Source organism: Mus caroli, chromosome X (genome assembly GCF_900094665.2).
Source record: "Mus caroli chromosome X, CAROLI_EIJ_v1.1, whole genome shotgun sequence".
NCBI lineage: Eukaryota > Metazoa > Chordata > Mammalia > Rodentia > Muridae > Mus > Mus caroli.
Window position 1 is genome coordinate 82,824,029 of NC_034589.1, and position 21,571 is coordinate 82,845,599.

Sequence of the window (21,571 nt, forward strand, 5' to 3'; positions counted from 1 at the left end):
TTTAATGTATTAACAACAAATGTTTTCTTTGGGTTCTGAAATATTTAATTTTGTAATAAAAGAAAATTACTTACTTTCCTAATATCTATATATTTAAAAATTATATTGAAATACATTACTATACAATCATATAAACCCTATAAAAGTTTCTGAATTATCTTGATAACATTGGAAACTTACATTTATATTAAACAGGGGAAAATGGTATGTTCCGTGTTCTTATATTAGTATAGGATTATAATAATTTTATATGTTTGCAATTACTAGTGGTATATGCATTTAAATTTAATCATAACCTTGAGTTTAAAATTTAGACATTTGTCGTTGGAATCTAATTTATATGTGTCATGATATAACCACATAATATCATACACTAATTGGTTCCATTTGAAAATTCTCAAGCAGCATCAAAAGAAATATTTTTTCTTAAGTGAAGACATGGATTTAACACTAATTTTTCTAATCTTGACCTTTATCACCAAGTTTCTTCACAACACAGAAAAGATATAATCTAAGCCATATCTAATTTTCTGGTATTTTCTGTCTCAGTCTACTGTGATGTGAAATGGTAATACTTGACAAAATTGTACAGTTGCAAAGAATATCTTAAACAGAGAAGTGAGGAATGAGAAAACACAGGTCATTATACCCAGTTATTAGGTATCCTTAAGCCTCCTTTACTTTATTTCCTGCTGCCTGCTTCTTGGGATTTCTCACTTCCCTTCCATCTGAGAAAGAATTCACATTATTCCCAACTCCTTAATCTCACAATGGGTTTTATAGAATAACCAAACACTAAAGACATTTTGTAAAAATCTTCCAGAAACTTCCAAATCATGCCAAAATTATTATTTTTTCTGATTGCTTAAAGATCACAAGATAAAATTCAAATTTAGAATGAGTAAGAAAATGATAAATACATTTTTTTCATAATTATACTGTCTGACTGCATCAACTTGGGATAATATGAGGTCTGCATAATAAAATTCTAAGTTTCAAAGTTTTATCTTTTAAGACATGCAGAAACAGATTTGGGAGGTATAAAAAGACATAAAACTAAAACCAAAGAATTTAATCAAAATTAAAATAGCTGCATAAATGAAATTCATTATATGCAAGCTTCTATTCGAGGCATCATTTTAGTGTAGCATATGTTATTATCTAATTCAGAATATGTCAACAGTACTATTCTAAGTGATTATAAGAAATGAAATGTGATAAATAAATACTATTCTGTTTGTGCCAGCTGTAACTCAGAACAAAAGAACATTAAACTCAAAACCGATTTGAATTCCATTCCAGTGAAGTGCTAGGGAAAATAAAGTCATCAATAATTTACAAGCTTTATATTATATAAACAATCATTGAAGGTTTAGGAATCATAGTACATAGTGTTCAGTTTGTGAAGGGTCTCCCTGCAAACATGAACCTTATCTTTTAATAGTTCATAATAAAAATTATTCATAAAGTAGAAAGAATTGCCTTAAAAATGTTACTTGATGGCGAGTAGGATGAAACAAAAGCAACCAAAACAGTAACAGCAAAGAACTTGGAGGTGCAAATCAAAGTTGGATCACTCAGTGAATGCTGCACAATGAGACTCCCTTCAATTAGCTTCTGTAGATTGTCTCATCACAGACAATTAGAGCTAGTTGCACAAAAATTTGTCTCATTCAGAACATGTTTTGAAAGGGTTTACATGATCCCAGTGGAACTACCAAACTTCCTTTGTTTTCGTAATTGAAAACTCAGAAGGTAATAACCTCCTCTCAATCCATAGAAAGCCAGAAACCCTAGGATACAATGCAATTTCTAAAGAAATTTAAAATAAAAGCATGTATCATTAAAAATTGAACAAAACAAACCAAGCATGTCTCCCAGAGAAAGGGAAAACATGCCTTTGAAATAAACAGTAAGTCGCCACTGTTCATTGCAGAGTGGCGTGTCAGTTACAGAGTGGCAGAATAAATGTGCAAGTTGCCAAATTGAACTAATTCATGTTCTGAATTAAAATAAAACACCCTCAATGCTGTGGGACACTTCAATTCAACAGTGTTCCTAAGGTTTGCTGTGATCTGTCTTGGGAAAACTATAGACATTGAACAGCTGTTTCACTCATGCCTCACTCCTCCCAAGAACCGTTCCTATACTAATTCTAGGGTTCCATGATAAAGTGACCTGCAACATTATATATGTGCCAAAACCTCTGAAGAATAAGAAAGAAGAAACTCCTGCAAACTCTTACAAATAATGAAATGAGTTGATAAAGTACCCTTTAGATAAATAGAAGAATTGGCATCTCAAGATTTATTTTATAGAGTAGCCTCAGTGCTTCTGTTATTTAGCTATCATGATCCCAGCAGGGAATTAGATTCAACAATGAGGAGTGCTCATATTATTCCTACAGGTAAAGATCAAAGTTTGCTTGCCCCTTTCCAGAGAAATAGAAAGCCTTATAAGACTGTTCACTGGCTTGTATAACAGTTGATCTTAGAAGGCCATGTGTAAGGCACTAGATGTGAGCTTGTAAAGAGAATGATGTTAAATTATGCAGAGCTCATTTTTCAAGGAACTCCCTGCATTGCAGAAGAGTTGGCAAGAGTATGTAACTCACCACAGGAAAACTCAGAATGTTCTGATGATACTTTTCAATCCAATAGCCAAATACAAATACGTATAAGGTATTAATTATGCAATAACTCCTTTAAGTACAATGATCTTGAGACATATCAATAAGCATGTATATTTTATACTCAATGAGATTAGCCTATTTAGTATCATAATAAAAATTTTAAAACATTAAAAAATACAGCTCTCACACATCCCAATCTCCTTTAAAGCTTTACACCTACCATAGAACTTCACATTGATAATAGTGTGTTTTATGAATGTACAATTAACTTGTGTATATTTTAAATGCATATGTGCATATTTGTATATATAGATAAGTAAATATTATACTTAGTGTTATATTTAAATGAAATCTCAAGCTTTGAAAACTGCCTCTCCTTGTGTGAGCTTGAAGAACTTCAAATAAATTTCCAGAAAAAGATCCACTGATACAATAGTGCACTCTAACCACATAGCCAGAATATATTTGAAAGATCTCTGAGGAGAAATTGACCTTAGGGATATGCTCTGTTGGAGAAATATTTTACAAAAGATGAATTTGGTTCTAAAGTTGTCTTTTTATTCAGTCAGAACAGAAAATATAGAAGATACATTATTTTGAGAACCTAAATATGCATTCGATAAGAAAGAATACAGACTAGAAATGCTATGCTAGCTGTTAATACTTAACAGATTTTTGATTCAATAAGGACTAGTAGAGTTAACCTCACCTTGTTCTTTCTACTATACAATAATTTATTTAATTGTTTCTAGTTAGTACTAGTAATCAAGTCCATATCTGTCCTTTTCTAGTCTTACTTCCATTTTCTCATTTTAAGACTTTCTTGTTTGGACTATTTTAGAGCCCTTTCCATTCTATCTGGTCAGGATACTCCTGTTAATGTTATGCTGGAATTTCTTCAGTATTTCCAAATTCCTTGCTAACATAATGATGACATTTTTTTATCTTGTCATATAAAGTCACTTATGGTCTGACCCTCATCTATTTTTACCATGTTTTCTCCTTAGATTCTCATTCCTCTCTTCACCCATGCTTTGCCTGAATATCTCTGTACTTCAGCAAAATTGAACTTAGTGATAAAACCTATAGCTCTTATATCCAGAGAGAATGATAGACACAGTAATGACCATAATATATGTCCATGCTGTGATTCCTATGCCCTGTAAATATAATTCCATGCATTATATGTGGTTCTTAAGATATGGTTAGGATTCTGGAAACATGACTCATTGGTTAACTGTGTGTACTGTTTTAAAAGAGAACCTAAGTTCAGTTCCCTATGCTTATGTCTGTGAGATCCCAAACACCTGTAACTCCATCTCCTGAAGGATAAAATGCTTTTGGTCTCTGTAGACCCCTGTGCTTATATGCACACATCCACACACAGACACACAAACATCCACATAATTAAAGATAAAAAATAAAGATATTAATAAGTTAACGATTTCTTAGAATGAGAATAGTTTTGATTAACCTGGTGGAACCATTATAATCACAAGAATCTAAGAGAGAAGATAAAGATACAGAAGCAAGGGTCAGAGACAGGTTAAAAGACTGGATTTCACAAAACATGCAGTGTAATTAGTTTTCAGTAGCTGGAAATGACTGAAGAATAGATCTTTTCTCCAGAACATCATGAAGGAATATGATGTTGAGACCTGGATTTTAAGAGTTTTAAACTCCACAATTGGAAGAGAGTAACTGCATGTTGCTTTAAACCATTAAATTTGTTAGAATTTGCACAGAAATAGGAATACATCTGTGAGTTTAGCATCTGTTATTCTTTGCTATAGCAGAGATGATGTATTGCTCATCTTTCTAATTCCTAGATTGTATAGTCCAATCGCTTATTTACAATTGTTTTCTACAAAGATGTTTACTGAACATGAAGAGGAAGCAGAAATGACTCATGTATAGGAAACAATAATGCCTGTAGCATCATCACCAGTTCAAAGATAGGGTAGACAGAAAGGTTTGTATAATCTGAAAAATGTTACAAAAATAGGTTTTCCATATGCTTCCAAGAAATACAGTAACCATAGATATGGGGAAATTATATAACCAATTTTCAGAATATTATTCATGATTGTGGTAGTGTGAGAATGAAGTGATTAAACAAGAAAACAAAACAAATATATAAAAATAAACAAATCATTTTATGTGTTTCTTTTATTATACTTCCCAGAAGTGTTTGCCTGAGGAATCAAAAAGGCAAATCTGTATAAACAGATATATAAACACTTTAATCTCATAACATATCCAGAGATAGCTTATGTCAGCCAATGTTATCAGCACTTAATAGCAAAGTCTGCAGTAAATGCTCACTTAGACTTGTAGACAAAACCAAGTGATTTTTTTCTTTTCTTCTGAAAATTTTTTCCATAAATGAAACCTTAAATAGTGTAAAAATAAACACATTCCTATACATTATGTGTTCAAGATTTGTAAATATAATCTTTTTAAAATTTAGATATATAAATATATATTGCAACTACTTCCTCCCTTCCTACTCTTGAGGTAGTCCAGGAGGACTCAAGATAATAACATAGGCAACAAGGCAACAATGGCCTCTACCTCAAAGCAATCCTCCTGACTCAGCCTCTAGTATAGTGACATTACAAGTGTGTACCACTCACTACATTGGACTGTGGAGGACAAAATGGTCTTGTACACAGATAAGCACTGGAGCAGCCAGGAAATTTAAACACTCAGCTTAAGTCTTCAATGGAATACGGTGTGTGCAGCTGTTCTTCCTGAAATGTCAGTAATGATATAATTTAACATCCGGGTGATCTTTTGCTGTCTGAAGAGACAGGTTTTGTCTGTTTCTGCAGACTTTACTTAACTCAGACCCTTTCCCCTTAAAACTGTGAGCATTCCCTTTAGGCCATAAAAGTCTTCTTTATGAGTGATGTCACTTGTGCTTTACAACAACCGAGGTGACTTCTTTGTTATCTTAGGTCCAGGATAATCCTGACTCTCACAGCCACTATGTTTCACCTCAGTCAAGCTCCCTAGCCCCGAAATCCTGGGCACTACCTCTGAGCCAACAGTACCCATCCTGGTGAAATAAGCCAACTGGACTTTGTAAAGAATCTCAATGCAAACATCCCTTAAATTGTGTAAGTGGGACTGGATTAATTGTTATCTGAATACACTTTATCCAAAATTGTTCTGTGCATAAATACTGCTGAAAAATTCTGTTGCCCATACCCTAGAAGTCCCAGTGCAGCACCAGTTATAATAACATTAGACTGAGCTGAGTTCCATTCTTACCTCACCCTGAACCCTTTCCCCTGCCTGCTATAAAGCCTGCAGTGGAATCACCGTACTTGACTAGAGGTTTATTTAAAATATTTTTATCCAAGAATTTCTCTTCGGTTTTCCTCTTTGAGAAAACAACATTTTTTTTTTTTTTTTTTTTTTTAGGAAGGTTATGTTGCCTTGTGAGTAGTTCCTTACATTTGGCTTTTCTGTTCTCAAGTGCTCTCTCATGTTTTACTGAAGACATGGTCTAGTGTATAGCAGGAAACTGTAAGTCAGGAATTTCAGCACTGTTCATAAAGATTCTTCATCTTTTCAAATCTACCAATGACTCTTATTTTTATTAACAAGTAAATAAAGATTACATAGTCATCAAATTTTCATACTTGAACCATTAAAACAAAAAGTTGTTGTTTTTATTTCAGAAACAGAAGAAATGGCAAATTCAAAGGCAGCTCAGGCTACACAAGAAGAAATTTGTTGTTTTAAAAAATGTCATGAAATAAATATAGGAAGTGGAATTCTTTAGATGGAAGTGATATTTTAAAGTGACTTTTAATACTGTATTAACACAAATATACTTGACATAATTTTACATCTGCCCAAAGAGGATGGATACAAATTAGTATGCCTTAAGATGCAATATAGGTTAATTTCAAAAATAAGAACAATGATATAACCTCAATGTCATAAAAGTATAGAACTTTGATGGCTCCTTTAAAACTCTCAGTAAAATGTATATTACACTATAACATAAAACACAGAATTAACAGAAAGTAATGAAATTGGAGAAAAGCATTTATAATAGGTTAGAATCAGATTAATTTCTGAGCAATAATTCATGGAAAAAGTTTTCCCACATGTATTTGTTTTTTGTGTTTTTGTGATTATTGCTGGATTTTTCAATGCCAAAAAACCACAAGATGGCATTGAAGAGTCCATTTACTTTACAAAATATGCTTAGTAGAAAAACTGAAATAACCCTAGTATCCTTTTTCTCTAGTATGAAATACATTCCAAGAGAAAATAAGGAGTCCATTAGCATACAGAAAAGGGTTTTTTTGGCATATATAAATCTTATTTTCCATTACTATTTATACACATTATATTTACAACACACAGGAAGCATGAAGTAATTGCAATGCACATTTGAGAGAAAAATAAATCAATATAACAAACCTAAATAGAAAATATTATAATGTAGTTAGTAAAATATAGAAAACAACCAGTGTGAGAAATATTTAGAGACAAGACTCAGTGAACCTATCTAAAAATATCTTTGTACATAGCCCTAAAGTTATTAAAACTTAGTAATATTAGTTACTATCTTTCTCTTCAGTCAACACTTCCAGTGCATAGGTATCATGAAAGGTCATAAGTCTACCACAGGAAATTTGTCTTAAATAACTTTTTAAAAGAATTAAAACATAATTTATTATTTTGAAATGACATAGTCACTTTTACATAGAGATACATTGAAAACCCACGAGGAAAATTTTTGACAAATAGTCTCACTGCGTAACTTGCATTGGCCTGGAACTCACTATTTAGACCAGCTTGTCCTTGAACTCAGTGATCCACCTACCCTTGCCTCCCCAGTGCTGAGATTAAAGGCCTGTATGTCAAATATGCCTGTAAGACAAAGGAATTTGGTGATGCAACAATGTGCTTTTCTTAGTGCAAACCACCATTCATGTTTTCCTTTAAGTGAACCCTTTTGTTTTAAACTCATATGCTCTAGTTCCTGTGGGTAACACAAGCTGTAAAGCAAACTGTAAAACAAGTAAGAAGCAACCAGGAATGAACTCAAGTACTGATGTGTGTCCCAAATCCTGTTTATCTCAATGGTATTTTTGTTGTTGTTTGTTTGTTCTTAATTTTTACCATTTTGTAAACATACAGAATATGTTGCAGAACAAAAGAGACATTTGTGTAGCACTCAGTCCATGCTGAAAGTGCTTGTTAAATTAACAAAACAATCATCCTTTGTCTTGATGGATGGAAATGGCTGTTTTATAAATAACAAACACAGGATTTGATAGATTCACAGGTTTGTTTCAGCAAACAAGACTTAATAGGATCTGGATTGAAAGCTCAGTGCCTTTGTTTGCAATGCTCTAAATTTCATGATATTCACAAATCAACCTGAATTATTTCTGGAAAAATAAGTAAAGACAGGTGTTTTTCATGGATATTATAGATGAAAACTGGAATGCCAGTATCAGTTTTGTGTACAAATAACTTGTCAACAGGTTATAGACAACATGAGGATTAAGTATGGATGCTTCTTTTGTGTGAACTAAAGGGATTTAATTCAGATTAGTATTACCCTGTTTCAGGTTTATTATATATCACACGTACTTCAATTTGGGTAAAACACATTTTGACTGGAAAGACATTTTTTTCAGTTGTACAATTCACATAAATATTGACAAATTATTAAATTTTACATTTGTTTTACCTAAATAGGAAAAAATATTCTATGTTCTAAAGCATAACAAACATTTAAAACAAAGTAGCATTTTTATATAATAATTTTTATAACAGACATGTTTACAAATGTGCATGAATTTGAGAAGTTTATAAGGACATAGGGGGAATTGAAAAGAGAATAGAGAGGGGAAAGTGATGTAAATGCATTAAATACTCAAAAGAATAAATATAAGAAATACACTACCTCAACTGTTTTCTGATTCCTTTTCTTCTCTGCCTTCAGCTTCCCCTAAATTTTTATTTAGTGATTTATTTTCACTATCTCAGTTAACTCCAAAATTTAAATGGATTTGTAATTTTGAAGATTTCTCCTCTCTTGGTTTCTGGGAATTTTCCTTATTCCTCTTCAATCTTCCTTTTCATTACTTTCTATGACAGGCTGCTCTTTGTCTTACAGCCTCTTCAAGGTCAGTTGATCTTTTTCATTTCCTTCTGTCTTCTCTTGGCTGCATGCATTTTCTAGATGGTTTTATTCCATCATACTATACTCGATATGAAGATAAACAAAATCTACACTTATTGCCTTGACTTTTATAGTTTCATGGAAAATGCTCTCTTCTCTTCTCAAAGGTATGGCAGCTCATAACTGAGAACATGCACTTGATCTGGCAGTCCATTTGCTAATGCAATAATGTATTTCAAGATAAACATTGTGAATTATTAAAAGTAAATACTAAAATCACTTAGGGGAGAAAATCAGAAGAAGGCCGTGTAAAGGTGTAATGAAATCCACAAACCAAGGTTCAACTGAAGCCTACAGAATCTAGGAAACCTGATGAAGGATTCACCCAGGGAGTCTTCAAACCTTTGCAAATATGGTTGTTGACTTCAGAAGTCTGGTTTACCAAGTTGTGAAACAATTGATTTCTATTGATTTAAGTAACCCTCTTTGTTATAATTTGTCATAGCAACCACAGGACCTTCGGGTCAATAATTCATCAGCTCAATGTTCCCACTGACGCTGCTCATACTGCTGCAACTAAACTTATTCCATCTCTTTGTCTGAATAAACAGTCATTCTTCCCTTTGCTATTGGCAACACCATCAATATAACTTCTCAGAATTAGTTTATAATCTGTGCCAAATATCTACCTGATATTATTAATTCTCCTTCAGAATCATATTTTTTCATTCCCTTTGTTTCCTTTTCAGGCTCTCAATGAATCTCACTACGATTTTCATCGAGTTCTTTATGAGACACTCATAAATCCTACCAGCCTTGTTAACAGGAGGATTAGGTGTCTAAAATTATATTGTACTCTGTTGTGGCTTTCTTTCTATGTAAAGACAGCTTTTCTGTTGGCCTTATACAGATGTGGCCAGCCTCATTACATAGACAATGAGTAGCTGCATCTTATATAAAGAAAACAGCATAGTAGGTAGGTCATCAGTCTAGTCCATAAATTTATTACAGAATGAATTTAAAATAATTAAACACTAAGGTAAAACATTCCCCTATAAGATAAAATTCAAAATCCCTTGTGGAACATGATATACCTTCACATTATATCCCATTGTTTCTTTTTATCTTCTTATTGTTCCCTTTAAATAAGTGGTCATTTCTAGTTTCTCTGCTTCAGAGACCTCGAGTATGATTGAGAATCACAATCCTTCCATTACAGAACGATTTCCTCTACTACTTTCTTTCTAATATCCTACATCTAACCGATCATCAAGTTCAATGGATTGTGAGTTCAAAAATTTCTGTCTTCTGTCTTCTATCTTCTGTATTCTCATGGCTGTTACTTTGATTCAGAAAGTCATTTTAGTGTCTATTTTTCGTTTCTGTTCCTTGAAAAGGATGGATATCTTTTTCAAGCTAATGCAAGGGAAAATGTCTGTTTTTAAAAGCATTTTGTGGAATGAAGTTATAAGTTACATATGCCATAATTTTAAGGATCATTAGTGTCTGCTTGCTGTTTTCCTCCTTCATAATCCCCTTATCTTCCTCTTCCTCTGACATTCCTTTCCTAACCTTCTAATTCTACAAGACTTCCTTTTCTCCACAGGGACCTCAGGGATCTTATGACCCATTTAGCAAAACTATACAATATATTTGTTCCTATTTCTCCTGTTTCTATCTGCTTTCTGTGTGGCTACTCTTTCCCTAGTCTCCAATCTATTTCAGTAATGTGTTGTTCAATATGTGCTTGAATTAGTAAATTATTCATTGCGACAAACCAAATAATGTCCGTGGAAATATGTTTCCATCCTTATCCCTAAAGCCCGTGGCTACAATGTTATAGTACCTAAGGAAGGAGACTTTGGTGCATTTGAGTACATTAAAGAATTAATCAATTACTATGGGGATTGTTCTGGATTGTCTCAGAATACCATAGTGTTCATAGAATAATTCATAGTGCTTATAACAGAGAGAACATGACAAGAAAGTCAGAAGAGCTATGACAGTGGAGGAACATTTAAAGTTATGTGTTTATTAACTTGAAATAGTACATCCTTGAAATCTTAGTTAACTGGAAAGTGTTGTACAGTTTGGCTTTTATCTTATCCATCCAAACTGGACATGAACATGCATAATTCCCCACAATTGGCATTAGTCTATAACAATTACATTAATCTCATTTACAGGGAAAACTAAGCTGGCAGTGAGATTCAAAGGTATATCAGATAATAAAACTGAATGGGCTTCTGGTTAGGTACCAGGTTCTCTATTTGTTAGACTTATTGTAACTAAAGGCATTATCTCAGATGCACTTATGCTACATCTCATCTCATGCTGGATTTTTAAAAGTAAAAAAAAAAAAAGTTTAAGAGATTTTTTTTTCCCAATAAATAAGTATTCCACCTTTTGAGCTTACAAAAACAAGGGAAGGCTCAGAAATTTGGTTTTACAAACTCTCCCAAATAAAAATAAAGAAAAATTCCTCATGCTTGTTGACATATTTGACAAACTGAAGATAAACACATGGCAACATGGTAAAAGGCAGATGCTGAGGGGACTAGGTTGTCTCTTAATCATGTAGAATTGAGTTCATTGACTTACAGAAATGCCCAAGGGAACTGATATACATAAATCATATTGGTACGACTTAGAAGTACCCCCCATGTGGCCTTTTCTTTTCTATTCAGTAAAATTATACTTCTTTTGTAGTGTGATGTCTATTAATTAAAGAAACAGAGATCCATAAATAAACACACGACTTAGAACCTAAACTGTGTCTTTGGTTACTTACTGCTTACTTTTTGAAATTATCTGGACCTAAACTCTGTAGTTTTAATTAACCTCTTGAGGCATGTCCTCCACTTGCTGTCAGACAGAATTTCTTCTAAATCATTTCACACAAACAGGTGTCCCTTGGCAGGTCCTAGAATGAAGAGAAGATCAAATCCCTGCAGCAATCCTCTTACTGTGTAACAGCTTACTACTCTAGGGAATTTTTATGTACCGTTAATCTTCTCTAGAATAATATGAACTTTTTCATTTATGTAACATAGCCACTTATTCTCCTCTATATGCTCTAATAAGTATGAGTTTTTCCTATACTTAACTTTTCATGTGTCTGTCATCAAGAGCTATTCTCTTTACAAGAAGGCAACTTCTGAGTGATATTATCAAAACCAAAATCTCAGCACAATGACACCAGAATCACTTTAAACCAGTATGAAATCCAAAAAAAACTCCATTACAGGAATATCCAAAGAGGCACTTCTCCTTCTTTCTAACAGATTCTGGACTATATTCCAAAACTTCAAAAACACTTATGGTTTGTAAAAGTTCGTTGTCTTCATATAAACCCCTAACATGCACTAGGTGTTGGTTATCCTGAATTTTTATCTTTCCCTTTAATACTCCACTAGTCTTAAACAGTATATTATAATAATCTCCTTTTAAGAAATAAAAACAAGCTCTCTGTCGATCTCTGACTCTCTGTCTGACTCTGTCTCTCTTTGACTCTCTGTCTGACTCTGTCTCTCTCTGACTCTCTGTCTCTCAGTCTGTGTCTCTCTCTGTTTGTCTCTGTGTCTCTCTGTGTCTCTTCATGTCTGCGTTCCTCTCTTTGTCTATGTCTCTCTGTCTGTGTCTCTCTGTGTGTGTCTCTCTCTGTGTTTCTGTCTGTCTCTCTCTGTCTGTGTCTTTCTCTCTATCTGTGTGTGTCTCTCTGTGTCTTCTCTCTGTCTGTGTGTGTGTGCCTCTCTCTATCTCTGTCTGTGTGGCTCTCTGCGTGGCTCTCTCTGTCTTTCTCTCTGTGTGTCTATCTCTATATCTGTGTCTCTCTGTGGCTCTCTCTGTCTCTTTCTCTCTGTCTCTCTGACACTTTCTGTATGTTTCTGTCTCTCTCCTCTCTCTCTTCTTCTCCCCCCTCTCCCTTCCTCTCCGCCCCCCCCCCTCCCAGCAGATTTGCTGTGTAGCTCCATTGTCCTAGAAGTCACTATGCAGACCAGGCTGGTACTAGGATTAAGTGTCTAGAATCAAACTCACATGCAGCTTTTGTTAAATACTTCAGTTTTGTTTGCTTGGTCCTACTTCATTTTCATTGAATCCTAAAAATCACTTGTCACTTACAAGCTCCATTTTTCACTTTCTAGCTGATTCCCTTAATAATTCACTTATAAAGATGTTTCCATGACTTGAAGGGGTTCAAAAAATAAAAATGACACAAAGTGAAATGGGCAGGAAATGTGAGGTAGATCTGGAAGAAGTTGGGAAACAGGTGAATAAGATGAAAGTACATCATATAAAATTCTCAAAGAAGTAATAAAGCTAATAACAAAATACAAGTTACTGGAAATATAAAACAAAATGTTATATCAATGAACCCTGTTTGATTTGTTGGTTTTTTGTTTGTTTGTTTTTGTTTTATATATTAGGAAAGAACATTTTTGGGGGCTTTACATTTCTAAACAAAAAATTGCAGTATTTTTATAGTTAAAAATACTAGGTAGGTATGGGGATTGGGATATATTTCACTGACAGACCACTTGCTAAGCATAAGCAAGACTGGTTAAATCAGTTTAACAAAGACCGACAAACTACACTAAAATAAAAGAAGAAGGAGGCAAAGAGATGGAGAGAGTGAAGAAGATGGGGTATCAAATTGAGGGCAAAGGATCCCAGGAAAGAATAGTAGAGAAGAAGATGAGAGTGGGATAGAATTGGGACCTAGAGGAGAGGAGAGATGGAGAGGTAGTGAATGGAATAGAGAAATATAAGGTAAGACAAGCAGGAAGGTTAAGCTACATTGTATAATTTGGTTGAGATATGAGAAATCTTAAAGAAAGAATGTGCTTTATATGATTTTGTACAAATATTCAACAATTGACAGACACTCAAATATTTATTTACTAAATTTGTTGTGACACCACACATTTATATTCTCAATTATCAATGTATGTACAACCTTAGACTATTATGTAAAAGACCAGATTCAATCCCTATTTATCATAGATACACATACTAGGAATGATTATGTAAAATGAAACATGAACTTGTATTTTGAATATTTGAATCCAGAAAGCTCTAATAATAAAAGCACCTTATTAGATTTGATTTGCTCCTTAAATATGTGCAATGGGGGAGTACGTTGAGGTGATAACAGTACTGCATCTCCGTATGTATAAGACCTCCTAATGCTTTGCAATTAGATTTGCTAATGAGAAGCAAATACTTCCTTCTAAATTTTTATGGAATGACCATATGTGTTAGTCTGAAGTAAACACTACACACAATTACCATGCCATAAAACTGAGCATTACACTGTCTATTTTAGTCATGTTTTGCCTATTTTAAGTATAATGCATGTGTAATTATTAAATTATCTACATTTACTTGTGGTCACAGTGAATTCAATATAATACCCAGTAACATACACTTGAAAAGCATTGGAATTTGCATAATCACTATCAAACTTGTAAAAGATCTATAAAATCACAACATAATGCTAAATAACAACCAGACTCTTGCTTAATACACAAGCTCAAGCTTCAAAAATTGATTCAGATGCTCAGGCCTCAGTGCTTATGGTTTTGTCATTTACGATAGGTGTGAAGATTAAGCCCTTCATCTTTTAAGATGAACATGCCTAGGGAACTCCTGTTTTGATCTATGGAAATCAGTAATGATTCTATTCAGTAAGCTACATACCTGTTTCTCTCAAGAAATTATGGTAACAAACATAGTGAAAATGACTGAAAGCAAGGAAAGTATATGAAAAAATATTGACTCTCAAGTTTTACACTTACTACCCCAAACGTAGCTGAACAGATTCACATTCATTGAGTCTTTACATGCACATTGGGAAGAATCAGTCTCAATTTAAATTGTTTCATTTACCCTATTTGTTGTTTTATATAATTATATAAGACATATTTGATTTGAGAGGTAAGAAGTAGGTATGTGACAACTTCATTCATAAACTGAAGAGTGAAAATATGAGAATCCCAGTTTAACTTGGGACATCATCTAAATAACAGTCTCCTAACTTAGATTTATATTATTAAAATAAAGTTTACATTTGAGATAATGTAATTTTTTCAAAGTCTAAAAGCAAGAGATATGAATTGTCTAGTTGTATCCCATTTCTTGATCAGCTCCTAGTTTCTCAAACATAGGAAGTTCCACTTTGATTAAAAACAAAGAAATTCTTGCTGCTAAAGAAGAACTAATATAGTATAGACCTGTCACCAGTATTTTATGAAGAGAAAGGTCACATTTGCATTTCAATAAATCATAATCTGACATATGCAGAAAGAACTTTAAAAAGCAGTTGTATGTAATGAGATATAATAACCAGAAAATGAAGCTTTTAAGATTTAATCAACAATCATAATCTCACCTTACAGTTTACCTGCATTTAAAAATACCCACAAAATAATAGATGAAATAAAGTGCAAAACTACAAATGTTATTTTTCTACAATTCCTACTATCATATCACGCTCCAATGACATCTAAAAGTAACATTACCAAAATGTTGCAGGTTACATAATAGGCTCAATAAAGCAAACATGCTCTGAATCTACCTACACACATATCTTTTCCCAGTTTCTCTTCAAACTTTTATCTGCAGAAGGGGTTCTTGAAAGCAGAACTATTGGCCACTTCCTCTACAGGTGGCAGTTTCCACTAGCCTATCAATATGAGGCAGATTCTACACTATTCCAAATCATAGAATCATAACACAGTAACCTTCTGAGACTCACCTCAATCTTTGATTTGTCTCTGGAGACTGCACAGGGAGCACACTAGAGCTGGGGCAGCTAAACTCAGTTCCTGTATTCTCCCTTTATGCCTAAAAGCTGTACGTTCAAAATGTCTATAATGCCATGCAATGTGGAAAAATGGCAATGATAAAGCATATCAATAGCTTACTAGACAGAATTTCACATCAATATGTATTCACTTGAGCATTATATTACTCTCTAACTCCAATTTTGAATAGACAACTAGAAACTAAGCACGCATAATGACATGCAAATTGTTTGAGTTTCAACACTAATTGAGTCACTTCTGCTTTGCAATACTGTTCTACTCTTTTTCCCTTGTAAAAATATTAGGTGAAACGCCATGTCCTTTTCTTAAATGACACCATTTAAACTGTAAATCCTTCTAAGTGAGTCAGCAAAACAGCCCTTAAAAGAATTCATTATAGACATAGTTGTTAAGGAAATAATAGTATTAAGAAGTAAGATGAAATAATACACAATAATGTTCCATTAAAAGTGATACTCTACAAGAGAGCCTTAAAAATCACACTGTTTAATGGATTCTGAATGAAACTTTTGGTGTAGAACTTATTCACATTTCTAATTCATCTCAACAGTATAAACCACTTTAATTTTCACACACTCACACTTTTATAATTGCCTTTTAATACCCTTCACTATTCTCCGATATACCTATGGTGTCTCCATAGCATAGATTCCTTACACTTCTCAGACTCTCAGAAATAACATGTGTACATGTCACAGTCTGCATAAGATGAGAAAAATAGGCACTTCTTACCAGAACCTCTTTTAGTCACAACCTTCAGACTCTGAGTGAAAGTAGCATATAAGAGAATCAAATGTGGGATCGGAGCTTTCATCTTCCAGTTCTTACAGGCTGTTCCTTAAGAGAAAGATAAAATGAAAACAATAATTTACAAGATTTATTGACATATTATGAGAATGTTGTGTACATTTGTTTCTAGACAGACAGAGTCAGGCCATATATCATTGTCTGACCTTGAATTTCCTATAGAACAGTGTGACATTGCACTTATGACATCCCCCCAGCTTCAGCCTTCTAAAAGGGTGCAAGTATGGACCAATGAACCTGTCTCTTGTGCACATTTTATTGTTTATATTCGAAGCAATCAATTACTTTGTTCCTCCTTCTAGGCGGGATTGAAGCATTCTCACTTAAACCTTCCTTCTCTTTATTTTATTTTTTATAATTATCACTATTTTTATTTAACATATAACAATATTAGTCCTTCTCTCTTGTTAAACTTCTTGTGAATTACTCATAAGGAAAGAATATCACAAACAGGATCTATATTACATTTTCAATAAAATATCCATTTTAGGTTAAAGCAAAATCAGTAATGCTTATAATGTTTCCATAGGCTTCTGAGAATGATTTCCAATCTTAAGTTCAAATGAAGTTTAGAATTTCTCTAAATTTAGAGACTTAATTTGTGTTAGATAAGAAAACAATATCTTTATTTTAAGAACAATTTATTTTAATACATATTACTGAAATTAACATTTTAAAGTATCCATTGCTGCAACACAATATGAGTTTTGAAGTGTTTTCTTTACTAACAAAATTTTATCAATTGTATGTCTCTCAAGATTTGAGATTTAACAACTCTTAAAAAACTGAAAAATATGCTTCAGAGAAAGTTTAAGGATGTGGCTATATTGATGGATAAAAGGCACACTGTCGAAGAAAGTTACAAAAACATATGCCATCATCTACTATAAATGTCTCTTCAGGATACTAAGAAGTATGTTGATATACCATTTGGCTATCCAAAAAGCAAGACATTTCATTTTATATAACCTATATATACATTTTCTTTTCTAAATTATCTCTTTTTATATTTTATACAAAGAAAATGGAGAGATTGCATATATTTAAGATATGTGATATGATGGTTTGATAAACATTTACATTATGAAATGGTTACCACAATAAAGTAAGTTAACACATTTATCTTATGACATAGTTGCCTTTTATGCCTGATGGATCAAAGTTTTTAAAATGTACTGGCAGCAAATTTGAATTACATAGCAAAGCACTATTTAGTAGAATCCCCTTGGTGTACATCAGACCCCTAGAATTAATTTATTCACTGGGGCAAGTTTGTGCTCTTGCAACAACATCTACAAATTTCCCTAAGAAGACCTTGGCAAATACCACCCTGGTTTTCTTTTGTATTATAAGATGAAAATAGAAGAGTTGAGCACTACGGTACTGAATTTGTGAAGTAGCAAGTCAGTACACAGTTCAGATATACTGTAAGCCTATGATAGCACAAGTTTCTTTGCAAGATATTTGATGACTGATCATTGGCAGCTATCACTTTGAGTTTATTACACATGAGGAAGCTGAACTGCAGTTTGACAGATACATTTTTGCTCCCCCACAGCCTCAGATATATCTGAATATTTTTAAATGATTAATTCATTCACATTAATAAAAGTCTATTAAAATATATTCCACCTTATAAGTCAAAATCCATTCACTTGACACATAATCATCATTACAGCTTAAAATCAAAAAATTATATAAAATGGCATGCAGAATAAGCTATTTTAACTTTAGTAAGCATTTAAATGGTGATTTTTTTAAAAAAGCAAGGATCTAGAGTTATCACAAAAATATAAATGAAGCTTATCCAAAGAGCCAATTCATCAGGCACATCTAGATAAATGCCACATTGCATTGCAAGGTTGACTCATGCATTCCTAGAATCCACATCCTATTTCTCAGACACTGCACTAACTAGAACTGTAGAAATATTTAAAGTTGGTATCTTCAGCCTTCAGGTTAGCAGCAAGAATCAGTTCTTTTCTCAGTGGGAGTTTAATCAGTGCTTCCCAAGAAACTCCAGGATCCAACTATAAGCTGCAAGCCCTTCCAGCTTAACTATCATGTTTCTTGTCTCTTTTTCAAAATACTATTTCCTTGCCCATTTCATTTCTACAAGACACAAACTAGTTTGCAATTCTATTTCTGAAATTCAAGTTGGTTTAAAAAGCATCAATTTTGTAACATCAAGATCCTTAATTGAATCCTTGAAAATGTGTATTAGGAAAAATAGATTTATATATGTTTCACGGTCTTAATTCTGTGGTCAATCTATAATAATCTTTAAAATGTCTCATAGAAATTTTATTGTATATTAAACTGAAAGATAAATTAAATATGTCCAACTGTAGATATCCATGACTTGCTGTGCTGTCAGCAAAATTAAGATTGTTACCTAGAAAAACAATGACAGTATATCTAATAGTTCACTTTATCAGCAGACAATCAGTTCCAAAACCATCACATTTTATCCTTAAAAGCACAGACAGCACAAAGACCTATGGATATTATGTTTTCCTATTATGCATACCCACATTTAATTTCAACTTATAAATTAGATGTAGTAAGAAGTTAATAAAAATCATAAAATCTGCTATAACAACTATTATATTTTCTCAATCAAAGTACTTTTCTCAACCATACTCACACCTGTTTTGATGATAAATTTGTTGAATGGTCCAAACCATTTGGCATGGAATTGGGTTACTACAGAAGGATTACTTGCCTTTAAATACTATGATTCCAGCACAATCTATTTACTGACAGTGATGGTTATAAAATGACTAAATGGTAAGGGTCACATACAACATGGACATAATGCACAGAGGGAGTACATCCATTCCAGGTGAGGAAGAACAAGACAGCATGAGATTTCATCAACCATTCAAAAAAGTAAGTGATATGGAACTTGTGAATTGTTGATGTGTGAAATGTTAGAGTTTATAGTTTTAAAGCACAGATGACTGTAAAGTATTTTAACTATAAACACTCAAATCATAAAAACAGCATTACTATGTGATCATTTACTAAAATTCTTATTTATTTTCTTACTGTTACACTAAAGCACATATTTTGAGTCTTCTAGTTTCCTTCATGTTGATGTGATAAAAATAAATAAATAAATAAATAAATAAATAAATAAATAAAACCACTAGAAATAATGAGAGAATGAAATGGATTAATTTTGTGTATATTTCCAAGTCACAATCTGTCATTGAATGAAGACAAGGTAGGAACTAAATAAATTGTGTGTGTGTGTGTGTGTGTGCTCCCATTATCACCTGCCCAAGGAATGTTGCTGAGCACAGTGGGTTTTATCTGTCCATAAACAAGCTTTATATAGGCAATTGGTAGGCGGATTTCTGAGTTTGAGGCCAGCTGGTCTACAAAGTGAGTACCAGGACAGCCAGGGCTATACAGAGAAACCCTGTCTCCAAAAAAAAAAAAAAAAAAAAAAAGAATATTGTTCATCTCTAGTACTAAACTACCAATCAAAGAAATCCCATGGTGGGACTTGTGTCTGCATATGTAGCAGAGCATGGCATAGTGAATGGGAGGCAAGGCACTTGGTCTTTCAAAGATTCTATGCTCCAGCATAGGGGAATGCCAGGGCCAGGAAACAGGAGTGGGTGGGTTGGGGAGCAGGGGGATGGGAGAGGGCATATTTTCGGAGAGGAATCTAGGAAAGGGGATAGCATTTGTCATGTAAATAAAGAAAATATCTAATAAAAAACAAAGAAAAAAAGAATATTGTTCACCTCTTGGGTTCTTGTACACCAAGTCAGCTTTGGGTTTTACAACATATCCTCTCTTTAGTTAATGTCTACATTTGAAAACAAGCTGTATGAAAAGCAAATACATCACAGTGTTCTAACACATATTAACAATGGATGAGAAACAACTCAATGAATGAAAAATGTTGTTGCTATTGTGGATGAATGGGAGTAGTAGCATAGAAAGACTATTAATCACACACTCTTTCATTCTGAATACTACAAACAGTTTTTGTTAAGGCCTAGGTAAAACATCAAGACCAAGATCAAATGTTAAGTCCTAGGTAACTAGGTACCTGTCTAGCCTTTTATTTTGTGGTGTTACTAATATTAAAAAGAAACTTTCTCATATGTTGTTTCTGATGTTACAAGGAAAGTTTCTCAGGACCAAGTAAATTACATAGTCTGTTATTTTCTGTGCCCTTGGAAACCAATTGTGGTAGAAGTCAACTGCTTTGTATCATTACCCATAATAAAATTGGTTCCCAACTAATCACCCAGCAGCACTTCCTTCACCTGTGTATAAGCTTTTATCATATTTGCTTTTATAAGCTGCTCTTGGGATAGATCCCAACATGAGAGACACCTGCACCAATGTAAGAAACTCTTTTAAATAAGACATCCATTTTGAGTACTGCTCAAGTAAAGTTTAAGTTCCCAATACCTCCCTAGGAACTGACATCCTACTTGGCATAAAGAGGCATGTACATGGGTAACTGACATCCTGCTTGGCAGGTTAAGATATGAATGTAACAGAAGTTTCATCTTGTTAGCTAAGTTAAGACATGAATGTTAGAAAAGGCAAGTCCCCTGCCACAGTTTAATACTCCAACCAATAGGATCAGGATAATTGTACAACCAAGATATGTTCCCAAGGAAGTCCCCTAACATGATAAACACATAGTAAGTATAAACTACATAGAAGATACTGTTCTAAGGACAGTAGAAGACTGTTCAGTAAAGAAGGCAATGAAGGACACAAATTCTTACCTACTTATTTAAGTCCTGTTGCTATGTGGTGTGTATGATGTGCTGGAGGAATAGAGAGGGAACCTATTAATTTCACTTCAATTTTTTTGTGGTAAAGCAATACAAAAATGCTTTCAAAGTATAAAAATTTCCTGCAGGACGTAAAGACTAGACAAACTGGAGGTGTATAAGGAGGCTAAATTTGGTAATAAGTTGTAGTAGCAACCACGAGGAAACTTCTTTTTTTTTAATTTTAATATTTTTATTACATATTTTCCTCAATTACATTTCCAATGCTATCCCAAAATTCCCCCATAGCGCCCCCCACTTCCCTACCCACCCATTCCCATTCTTTTGGCCCTGGCATTCCCCTATATTGGGGCATATAAAGTTTGCAAGTCCA

The 21,571-nt window shown here is 33.4% G+C and overlaps 1 protein-coding gene across 1 annotated transcript in view; it reads right to left on the bottom strand.

The window, feature by feature from the left end:
• Il1rapl1 (interleukin 1 receptor accessory protein like 1) overlaps positions 1-21,571 on the bottom strand; it is a 1,320,182-nt gene that overhangs the window by 1,084,535 nt on the left and 214,076 nt on the right. Inside the window, exon 2 of the mRNA XM_021153186.2 lies at positions 16,352-16,456. Within this exon, the coding sequence (XP_021008845.1) occupies positions 16,352-16,433 (82 nt within the window). The 5' untranslated portion in view covers positions 16,434-16,456. The remainder of the gene's footprint in view (positions 1-16,351; positions 16,457-21,571) is intronic.